We start from the raw sequence: 12,181 nt of genomic DNA, 5'->3' as shown, positions 1-12,181 counted from the left end.
TATGATGACATCTCACTTTAGCACAGGTGACAGAGCAAGACCCTGACTTAAAATAAAGAGATGCATTTTTAGAACATTTAATGGCACTTGGTTATGTAGATAATTCATTTGAGAAGTGCATGCTAATGTTGAACCTTTTAAGATGACATTTACAATACTTTAGTTGGAGGGTAAATATATATTTACATATATACAAGATCCATTTTTATTAAGAATCTTTCTTGGCTCAGCACCTGTGGCTCAAGTGACTAAGGCACCAGCCACATACACCTAAGGTCACGGGTTCGAATCCAGCCTGGGCCCGCCAAACAATGATGATGGCTGCAGCAACAACAAAAAATAGCCGGGCGTTGTGTCTGGCGCCTGTGGTCCCAGCTACTTGGGAGGCGGAGGCAGGAGACTCGCTTCAGCCTAGGAGTTGGAGGTTGCTGTGAGCTGTGATGCCACAGCACTCTACCCAGAAGGACAGCTTGAGGCTCTGTTTCAAAAAAAAAAAAATTTCTCACTAGGAATAACTTAACAGATATTAATGCTTTAATCTTACACCTAAATATCTAGAAATAGAAACAATTACCAATATCCTTTGGTTTTTAGAATAGAAGCGTTTATTTCACTATGATTTCTGGAGATTTTTTTGAGACCTTTTTATCACCTTTTATTATAAATTTTTTTAGCTTTAATTCTTTCTTCATCCATAGATGACTTCCCCCGGAACTTTGCTTTTATGTCTTTTATTTGCAAAGGTTATTATTTTATTATTTCTTTTTAATTTGGTAAAATGAGTTAGCTGGTATGAAAAGCAAAACAAACCGGTGTGTGTCAAAGTTAAAGAAACCTAATAATGTATGCTCAGGTTTTCCCATCTACACGTAGCTGCATTTTTCTTTCTTTTCTTTTTTTTTTTAATTAAATCATAGCCGTGTACATTAATGCAATCATGGGGTACAATGTGCTGGCTTTACATACAATTTGAAATATTTTCATCAAACTGGTTAACATAGCCTTCACGGCATTTTCTTAGTTATTGTGTTAAGGCATTTATATTCTACACTTAGTAAATTTCACATGTACCCTTAATGTAGTTACATTTTTAATAGTTGAGAGATAGTTGACATAAGTTGGCCTTAATGTTTCAAATTTTTTTTTTTTAATCACAAAAACTAAAAAGTAAAAGTTGGAGTGGAATGGACTACTCTGGGAGGGGAGTGGAAGAATAACCTAGAATACACAGGGATTCATTATTACAATACCAAGTTAATGACCTATACTTCTAAAGCCTTCACTGTAAGCACAGCTCTCAGTGATAGGTATGTTTGATAATAGTTATGTGATTCTGGTGAAAGAAAATCTATTTTGTCTCAGGAGTATATATCTGGAAGATGGCCATTAAGATAGTCTTAGAATTAGCAAACAATGTTACTTGCTGTGTAAGATATTTAAGATATGCCTTTAATGAATAAATTCACAAAAGTAACTAAAGAAATTAAAATGCTCTAAGTTTCTTCATTCATTAAATTTTATCTTAACAGAAAAGTTGCTTTTGTCTTTTGTTTTGTTTTTTGAGATAGTATCTCACTCTGTCGCCCTGGGTAGAGTGCCATGGCTCATCAAAGCTCATAGCAACCTCAGTCTCCTGGGCTCAAGTGATCCTCTTGCCTCAGTCTCCCAAGTAGCTGGGACTACAGGCACCTGCCATGAGCCCAGCTAATTTTTCTATTTTAGTATAGATGGGGTCTTGCTCTTGCTCAGGCTGATCTGGAATTCCTGAGCCCAAGTGATCCTCCCAGAGCACTGGGATTATAGGAGTGAGCCATGGAGCCAGGCCCAGAACAAAGTTGTTGTTTTTTTTCTTTTTTTAATACCCCATCCTACTATACCTGTCCTCTTCCCTTACCATTTAAGGACTATTACCAAAGACTTCGAATTTGTTTTTGTAAATGCCCCTTGTCTCTGATTGCTCCTACTTTATTTGACTAGGAATCTTATTAGAATGACTCTATTAACCCGTCTTTACTGAAGTTCGTCCACACTAAAGGTAAAAGAGTCGATCCAGAATTCACCATTATGAAAAGATAAATGTGAACTTTGTGGACTGCTTTAAGAATTCAGAATTCTCAGGAGACACATGAATAACACCAACCCACTGTTTCATAAAGGGAATTGACACATGACAGGCTTATACATTCTAAAGTAAATGCAGTTGTATTTTTCATTCTTTTTTTTTTTTTTTTGAGACACAGTCTCAAGCTTGCATTGGGTAGAGTGCCGTGGCATCATAGCTCACAGTAACCTCTACCTCTTGGACTCAAGCAATCCTCTTGCCTCATTTTCCTATTTTTGGTAGAGATGGGGTCTTGCTTTTTCTTGGGCTGGTCTGGAACCCGTGAGCTCAGGCAACCTACCTGCCTCGGCCTCCCAAAGTGCTAGGATTACAGGTGTGAGCCATCCCGCCTGGCCTCTATTTTTTATTCTTAATAATGGCTTTATTTACATTTCCTCAAGGTAACTGTTACAAAATTAAGGTCCTACTTAATGTAAATCTGGCTTTTAAACCTTGGTGTTGCTATTCCTTTTTTTTTTCTTATACATACTCTCACTTTGTCACCTTTGGTAGAGTGCTGTCGCATCATAGCTCACAGCAACCTCAAACTCTTGGGCTTAAGTCATCCTTCTGCCTCAGCCTCCCTGTAGGTAGGACTACAGGTGTCCGCTTCAATGCCTGGCTATTTTTTTTTAGAGATGGGGATCTCACTCTTGCTCAGGCTGGTCTCGAACTTCTGAGCTCAGGCAGTCCCCCCACCTTGGCCTCCCGAGTGCTGGGATTATAGGCGTGAGCCACTGCGCCTGACCAGTGTCGCTATTCTTGGCTGAGCCCAATTGGCTTAGTCTTCCTTCTGCTGTCTGCACCTCTTGCCCTTTAAGGCACAGATATTCATAGGTTCTCTTTAGTGATCATTTTTTGAACTTAAACATGAGAATTCATTAGAATAAAGGTCTGTCTGTTCTTTTTAAAGTTAATGCACTGAGGTCTTATTTATGAATCTTTTGATTGCCATTTGGAATTAGGGTAGTTTTAAATATAATTAATTAAATATTTTGTATATTTTTAACTAGCTCCTATGTACCAGTTGAGGATTAAAAATACAAGGGAGCACACACCTTAGTCCCAGCTGCTCAGTAGGAGAATTGCTTGGGCCCCGGGGCGGTGGTGGTGGGGGGCGGGGGTTGAGACCAACTTGAGTAACACAGCAAAACTGTCTCCACAGAGAGATAGCCAGATGGGATGGATAGAATCAAGTGAAAAGAGCTCAGACAAACTTTAATTTATGCAAGTTCTATTTCATCATTTGGTTGTGAGTGCTTTCATTTTTTTACTCTTGTAGAAATCAGCTTTCTGGCCAGGCACAGTGGCCCACACTTGTAATCCTAGCACTCTAGGCAGCCAAGGTGGGTGGATTGCTTGAGCTCAAGAGTTTGAAACCAGCCTGAGCAAGAGCGGGACCCTGTCTCTACTAAAAATAGAAAAGCTGAGGGTGTTCTGGGCTGTGTCACTGCAGCATTCCACCCAGGGTGATAGAGTGAGACTCTGTCTCAATAAATAAATAAATAAAACCCAAAACAAATAAAATTCAGCTTTTTGGTCTTTTTTATTGCTTATATAAGACTTCAACATATTCTTTTTCAAGTTAAATGTTTTTCGTTTACCAAAAATTCTTGAATTTTCAGGAATTTTTTTAGAATTTTTGCCTAGACTAGTTGGTATGATACCATCTTGGTTATCATGTTACATGGTAAGTTGGGTGGTGGGGAAATTATACTTGGGTTAATATTGATTTGAAACAAAATGTTGTGACTATATAAGATGTATATGAAAATGTTTGTATAACTGGCCAAAAGGAACTTAGTAAAGCATCCTTAGTAAATTAATGAATTATAGTCCATCTAGACAAAGTGTTTCTTAATTTAAGGTCATTTTGGCCAATATTAAGCTAGTAGGTGTTGAGCGACCTACTGAATTACTTTAGACTTTAGCAAAAAAAAAGGAAAAAAATTATTGGCCTGGTACAGTGGCTCTTGCCTATAATCATAGCACTCTGGGAGGCCAAAGCAGGCAGATCCCTTGAGCTCAGGAGTTTGAGACCAGCCTGAGAAAGAGTGAAACCCCATCTCTACTAAAAATAGAAGAACTAGCCAGGTGTTGTTGTGGCAGGCACCTATTGTCCTAGCTAATTTGGTAGGCTGGGGCAAGAGGATTGCCTGAAGCCAAGAGTTTGAGGTTGCTGGTGAGCCAGGCTGATGCCACAGCACTCGACCCAGGGCTACAGGAAATGCTGTCTCAAAAAAAAGAAAAAAAGAAAATTATTGAGGTAGCTCCCTAGACCAACTAGGACACTGGTTCTCAACCTTCCTAATGCTGCGACCTTTTAATACAGTTCCTCATGTTGTGATGACCCCCAATCATAAAATTATTTTTATTGTAATTTTTGCTACTATTATGAATCACAATGTAACTATCTGATATTAGGCAACCCCTATGAAAGAGGGTTGTTCGGGTCGCAACCTACAGGTTGAAAACCGCTGAACTAGGACAGCAGAGCCTAACTTCTACCCACCACTGCTGCAGGCTTGAATAAATTAGTAATAGCAACTGAAGTGGGATTTAATTGATAATATAATCTGGCTGTTCCATTTTAATTCACTTTAGATTATTTTATAAAACTATGTTATTTTATATAATATTTTTAAGAGTTACTTATAAGTGGAAATAAGTATGCATATAACCTAAAATTAAGAGACTCTTCTGCTTGACTACTGATTAATACTCATAGACCAGTATGGACTTTTCATTATTGCCAACAAAAATGTGTGCAGTCATGGGTATAAACCTTTACACCTCAGTGCATGTGTCAGTCTAGAAAAGGATTAGGAAAGCCTGGATCCCCAGAGTTGAAATTAGTGGGAAAAACAAAGATATTTTGAGTGGTCACGAATGGCCTTGATATGGAGCAAGCATTTTATTTGAAAATGATTGGCCAGACACCATCTCTGGGATTTGTTTTGAAATATTCCATTACAAAAGGGGATGGGTGAGTGGGCAGGGGAAATGCATTCTAAAACATTCTCTCAACTTTTATGTTTGTTGGAAATTTTTCATAGTATTTATAAAATTATAACTACTTTATGTGAAAATATAGTTAGCTAAATTCAGTCAGTTAATCTCATATGACTATTTAACTTATCTTGATTTATGCTGATTTAAAACACACATGGTGTTAGCCTTTTGAATATTTAGAAACCTAAGAAATTTCTTCCTCAAATCTTTGAATACACACAGGCACATACAAAGCCTATTTCCAGGATCCCGAAGCCTTGGGAAATCTTGTTTATTGTCAAATAAGAGATAATATTTTGAATGGAAAAGTCAGTCCTCTGTCACTTGGTAACGCCAAAATCAAAAGCAGTTTATTTTTTTTGAGACAGAGTCCCACTTTGTCCCCCTGGGTAGAGTGCTGTAGCACCACAGCTCACAGCAACCTCAAACTCTTGGGCTAAGCAATTCTCTTGCCTTAGCCTTCCAAGTAGCTGGGACCATAGGCGCCTGCCACAATGCCTGGCTATTTTTGTTGTTGTTGTTGTAGTTTTCATTGTTGCTTAGCTGGCCTGGGCCAGATTTGAACCTGCCACCCTTGGTGTATGTGGCTGGTACCATAACTAACTACTGCACTACGGGCATTGAGCCCCAAAGCAGTTTTGTTATAAAAAAATGAAAGCTAGGGTAAAGTATCGGACCTGTTAAAAGAAAAGTTTTCCCCCTAGAGCCAACCTCTATGTGTGTGGGTTTATTTAACTTTTGTTTTCCACATCTAATTACATGGTGTGACTTCACCCTAAAAGCCACGAGAGAAACAGATCCTTGATATGTCAACTGTTCGTAGTAGGAAAGCAAAAAAGTTTTGGTCAGAGCAATAGAGAAAGGTTACTGAGAAAGAAAAAAAACAGTAAAACCAAAAAAAAAAAAAAAAAAAAAAGGAAATAAGAAAAGCAAAAATAAGAGAAAAAAAGAAAGAGAAGATCTTTGTTATCTCCCTGTTGAGTGATTCTTGCCCTTGGAGGAAATTATTCTCACACAAATCAACTAGTCCAACAGCCTGCTAGATATTTGGATTGGTGTTGAAAAGTTAAGCTCTGTAACTGGGATTTGAAAACATAACCTCATTTAACTCTTCCAGATTCAAAAGGGGCTTAAGTTGTTGATAACATAGTCTGCCACGAGGAAATGATAGCCATTTATATTCATGGCATTTGCCTAGTGCCTGCTCGGTCCTGGGCTTTGTGCTTCTCACGCACTGTGATTACATTACCTTCGGCTGTTTTTTCTAAAGCATTATTTCTATGACATCAAACTAATTATCTATTGAAAATGGACATTTGAACATACGACAGCATGTAACATTCCCTTATGTCCAGCTGTGAAGAGCCAAGAAAGCAACAGCTCTTATCTTTTTCATACTTCTCTTTTAAGAAGTTAGATCTCTGCCTATTCCGAAGGCCAAATCCTGAGACCCATGAATCTTTCAAGAGTTGCGGTTTAAAAATATCCTGTTTTTTTAAAACGTGTATGGAATACAGTGCTCTAGGCGGGCCAGATAAAGTGATATTCCCTGGGGGTGTGTCAGCTTCAGGGCTGTTGACATTCTGTGACGGAGTTCTTCGGTTTATGGCAGTCCCACTCAAGAGTGGCTTGGCAGGGAACTAAAACACAGAGAATGCGTCTGTGTTGACATAGTTTTAAAAATGTTAAACACCAAAATCAAAAGCAGTTTTGTTACAAAAAATGAAAGCCGGGGTAAAGTAGCAGACTTATTAGAAGAAAAGTTTTCCCCCTAGACCAGCGGTTCTCAACCTGTGAGGGGGTTGAATGACCTTTTCACAGGGGTCGCCTAAGACCATCTCGCAGAGCAGATATTGACTTTACAATTCATAACCGTAGCAAAATTGGTTCTGAAAATCATTTTATGGTTGAGGACACCACAAGGAACTGTAATAAAGGGATGTAGCATTAAGAAGGTTGAGAATCACTGCCGTAGACCCAACCTCTATGTGTGTTAGGTACTGGACCCTTAGGTCAGAGAACTGAGACTGAATAACTGAATAACTTTTATTGTTACTCTTTCCTTATCTCTGATAGGTTTGTCCTATCAGGTTATCACCTAAGTGGTCTTTTGCTTAGATGCCATTCAATACATTTGGAATGACTTGAAAATATTCAGGGTGTATTTTAAACAATACTGTATAAACATTAACATGATTTATAAACATGTGTTAACTCTGGTGATGTGTTCTTTAAATCTTCATTATAATGTCTACTAAAACACTGCATACGTTATTTTTTCTAAAGCATGGATTCCACTTAATATCTGCTGTTTAAACTTTATATTAAAGGATACAGGCCTACCAGATATTATAAATAGTTCTGATTTGTCTATTAGAGTGAAATTAAAAAAAGAAATTTGGCCAATTATTCTTTTAAAACTTTAACTTTTAACTATGACTGGCAAGTCTTAGTATTTACAGGAAGTCTACCTTGTATTTGTCACTATTAGCCGTTATTAGTTATTAGTTATTCAAGACACTTGGTAGAGATGAATATTGTAGCACAATCCACTCAGTAGAGTTACCTTTCAAGGGCTCTGTCCAACTTAAGATTTTATATTTCAGGATACACAGTGGGTGCCCAAAAATGTACACACATTTTAAGAAAGGAAAACATTATTAAAATTGTAATCGTGTACATTGATAACAAAACATGAATATAAGTCACCTTTGAGCGCTCCTTGTAATTGCCAAAGTCAAACATAATTTGAGTATTAAAAATTTAATACTGGCTCGGCGCCTGTGGCTCAACTGGCTAAGGCGCCAGCCACATACACCTAAGGTGGCGAGTTCGAATCCAGCCCGGACCTGCCAAACAATGACGGCTGCAACCAAAAAATAGCTGGGTGTTGTGGCGGGCGCCTGTGGTCCCAGCTACTTGGGAGGCTGAGGCAGGAGACTCGCTTGAGCCCAGGAGTTGGAGGTTGCTGTGAGCTGTGAAGCCACAGCAGTCTACCCAGGGGGATAGCTTGAGGCTCTGTCTCAAAAAAAAAAAAAATTTAATACAGTTTTTTCCTTCTTAAAATGTGTATACTTTTTTTGGACACCTCTGTATATTTTCCTGACATAGTCCAAATGGTAAAAGTTATAATTTTGTAGACTTAAGCTTTAAAACCAAACTATATATATTCATATATATATATGAATGAACATATATATGTAACATATATATGTTACAAAACCAAACTATATACATATATATATATATATGAACATATATATGTATAAAATACTCTGTGTGTGTACATATATATATATTTATTTAAGACAGCATCTCACTCTGTCACCCTGGGTAGAGTGCCATGGTGTCATAGTTCATAGCAACCTTGAACTCTTGGGCTTGAACAGTCCTGTTGCCTCAGCCTCCCAAGTAGCTAAGACTGCAGGCGTGCCCCACTATGCTTGACCAGTTTTCTGTTTTTAGTAAAGATGGGGTCTTGCTTTTGCTCAGGCTGGTCTCAAACTCCTGAGCTCAAGAAATTAATGTGTCTTGGCCTCCCAGAGTGCTACGATGACAGTCATGAGCCAGCAGGCCCTGCCTATGCTGTATTTTTTTTAATAGCTACTTTGTTTTGATGATAACTTAAGAAAGCAGTTAGCTGAATAAAGGGAAAAATTCATTGTAATTGTGATACGTGATGGCATTTTCACTAACCACTTCTTAAGTGTTAGAAGGATGGTGTTTATAACTAAAGACCCCTAAAAGAATGAAGAGAACCACTCTTTCCCTTAAATAATTCCTTTGGAGGGTGCTAAGGAGGAGGACAACTCCACGGGCTCTATGAATTTCTAATCCTGATTGTACGTAAAATAATCTTCACGTGTTTACAGAGTATTGTCTCATGAAGACGCGAACATTCGTTTACCAATTCAGCGTAGGGAATAAGGGTAACTAGAGAATGAGAAGCAATACATAACTAGACCTAGAGTATATTCTTCCGATATGGGATTATTAAAAAAAAAAATCAATCTTGAAATTCTCTAATATTTCTTTTCTCTTTCTGTTAAGTTGCTATAGCCCAAGGTGGAACAATCCAGATTTCTAACCCAGGATCTGATGGTGTTCAGGGACTCCAGGCATTAACAATGACAAATTCAGGAGCTCCTCCACCAGGTGCTACCATTGTACAGTATGCAGCACAATCAGCCGATGGCACACAGCAGTTCTTTGTCCCAGGCAGCCAGGTTGTTGTTCAAGGTATATTTTATTAATCTCATATGTTTAGAATACCTATGGATTACTCTATCACGCCATGTAGTGGTAATTTTATAGTTTTCTGAAACATACAGAAGGTAGATGCGGGGTGGGGTCGGGGGGTGGAAGGCTCTTAAAAAGACGTAAAGAATAAAGAAGGCATGGTGCCCATGGCTCAGTGGTTAGGGCGCCGGCCGCGTGCACTGGGGCTGGTGGGTTTGAACTCATCCGGGCCTGCTAGACAACACTAACATCAACAAAAAATAAAAATAGCTGGGCGTTGTGTCAGGCACCTGTAGTCCCAGCTACCTGGGAGGCTGAGGCAAGAGAATCGCTTAAGCCCAAGAGTTTGAGGTTGCTGTGAGCTATGACACCATGGCACTCTACTGGGGGCGACATAGTGAGACTCTGTCTCAAAAAGAAAAAGACTTAAAGAAGTATTTCAGTACATTAAACAACGCGTTATATGATTTTCACGTTAGCAGTTCTTACTGGCTCTAAAGAAAGACCAAATTCAGAGTAGAATGATAAAAAAAGAGTTGTAAACATGAACGAATTTTTTAACTAAGTAACTAATTCTTCATTTGGGGGTTACAAAGGCTGTATTTAATATTTCTCTGTTACCAAATCTATGAGGATTTAGGCCAGGCATGGTGGCTCACACCTGTAATCCCAGTACTCTGGGAGGCCAAGGCAGGTGGATTGCTTGAGCTCATAGGTTCAAGACCAACCAGAGCAAGAGCAAGACCCCTTCTCTAAAAGTAGCTGGGCATTATGGCTACCCCTTCTCTAAAAATAGCTGGGTGTTGTAGTCCCAGCTACTTGGGAGGCTGAGGCAAGAGAATCACTTGAGCCCAAGAGTTTGAGGTTGCTGTGAGCTATGACATTACAGCACTCTACCCAGGGTGACAAAGTGAGACTCTGTCTACAAAAAAAAAAAAAAAAAAAATCTAGGAGGATTTAAGTATTCAGTTCATGATGCCTGAATTTGGGTTTTCCCCCAATTGTCACATTCGAGCCTAATTTCTAGGCAGTTCATTTCAAAACAAATGCTGATTTGGATTTTTTTCCCCCTTCTGTTTTTTTTTTTTTAGACCATTTTTAGTATATGTGAATTCTGAACTATCTAGTCTAGCTAGCTCTTAGGGAAGCTGAATTAAAAAGTTGGGATAGAGCCCTAAGCTTTTAGCATTACCTGAGATTTCAACTGAATTTGGTTTCACATTATTTAATTTCATTGAGTTGTTCTTACAATTAATAATAGATCGGTTCAGGAATCCTGTGTTTTGATTTAATTCTGTTTCTCTTGGTCCATTTGCCGAGAACTCATGATGCAGCCCTAGTTTTAAGAAAAGCAGTGTCAGTTCTTTTAGTTTGTAAGTCTTATAAGTATTGAAAAAAGGAGATTATCACTGATGAGTCTCTGATAATTCGCTTTACTCTTAAGTATTTGGGGGTTAATGTGGACCAGAATAAAAGTGGGGGAAGAAGTGAACTGGCAGGCATTTATGCAGTAAAAAATTCATGGTACTTACCTAATACTTTAATATTTTCCTTTAAGCATAAACTTTGTCATCTGTTCCATTTCCCCCATATTCACAAACCCTGTGTGTCTTAATGGATAATCTTAAGGAATAGTCATTTCTTCTCATTTTACCTTTGTTACAGGAAAAAGTCTACTGTAAACTTGGTACTCCAACGAAGAGTTAGGAGGTTTTATGTTTTACATGAGACACACACGAGTTTGTGCTGTGGGAGTTTCATTTAAGAATTCTTTCTCTTCCACAAGTCACTTAGGTATTTTTCTGGGTTGTCCTCTCTTAGCTCTACAGTTTTACCTATAGTTTTACTCAAGCCATCTCTGTGTGTAGCCTTTGGTGGGAATCTAATTTTGTCTTCACGTATGGAGCCACTATTGGTGGTGTGTCCTTTCCCCATTAATTTATGGGGCAGCCTCAACGATACAGCAGGTTGGCGTGTACACTTGGATCTGTCTCAGAACTCTTGCTTGTTCCATTCCTCTTTTTCCATCTGCCTGTGTCCTACTGGTCTGTTATCTCACAGAACAAGTTCCTCTTCTTTATCCTTCTTCTCTTTTCTGTACTGATGTAGCTGTTTATGAACCAGTATTCTTCCATACACATCTGCAATAAGTTTGAGTTTGAAGTAATAATAATAAAACCAATTACACTTAACTTACAGATAATTTAGGGAGGACTAAAGTCTTTGTGATGTTGTTCGATTGACCTAACCCAAACCACAGATTGTCTAATTTAGTCAAGTCTTACTTTACTTTTTAGCAGTTTAGAATTTTTCTCCATTGAGGTCTTATTTATTTTTATTTTCAGTGCAGCTGGTTCCTAAAAGCTTTGTGGTTTTTCTTGCAGTTTTAAATCGTACCATTAGGGGTGGGATCAGATGTCAAGTCCTGTAGTCCCAGGTTCTTGGTTCCCAGTACCAAAGAATGGTGACTGGTACCAGGGATGGGACCAGATGTCACGTCCCTACGTTTCCAGGTTCTTGGTTCCCAGAACTGAAGAATAGTGACTGATACCAGGGGTGGGACCAGATGTCAAGTCCCTACGTTTCCAGGTTCTTGGTTCCCAGTACTGAAGAATGGTGACTGATACCAGGGGTGGGACCAGATGTCAAGTCCTTACGTTTCCAGGTTCTTGGTTCCCAGTACTGAAGAATGGTGACTGATACCAGGGGTGGGACCAAATGTCAAGTCCCTACGTTTCCAGGTTCTTGGTTCCCAGTACTGAAGAATGGTGACTGATACCAGGGGTGGGACCAGATGTCAAGTCCCTACCTTTCCAGGTTCTTGGTTCC

General features: G+C 38.8%; 1 protein-coding gene across 9 annotated transcripts in view; it reads left to right on the top strand.

Moving 5' to 3' along the window:
• Window positions 1–12,181, top strand: part of CREM (cAMP responsive element modulator) — a 93,762-nt gene that overhangs the window by 58,559 nt on the left and 23,022 nt on the right. For all 9 annotated transcript variants that reach the window (XM_023511411.1, XM_023511407.1, XM_023511410.1 and 6 more), the window contains one exon: window positions 9,164–9,352. In XM_023511411.1, coding sequence (XP_023367179.1) covers window positions 9,164–9,352 — 189 coding nt within the window. The remainder of the gene's footprint in view (window positions 1–9,163; window positions 9,353–12,181) is intronic.

Source organism: Otolemur garnettii, unplaced genomic scaffold (assembly GCF_000181295.1).
Source record: "Otolemur garnettii isolate 467f Iridium unplaced genomic scaffold, OtoGar3 scaffold00019, whole genome shotgun sequence".
Taxonomy (NCBI): domain Eukaryota; kingdom Metazoa; phylum Chordata; class Mammalia; order Primates; family Galagidae; genus Otolemur; species Otolemur garnettii.
This window is presented reverse-complemented; position numbering and strand designations above follow the sequence as displayed.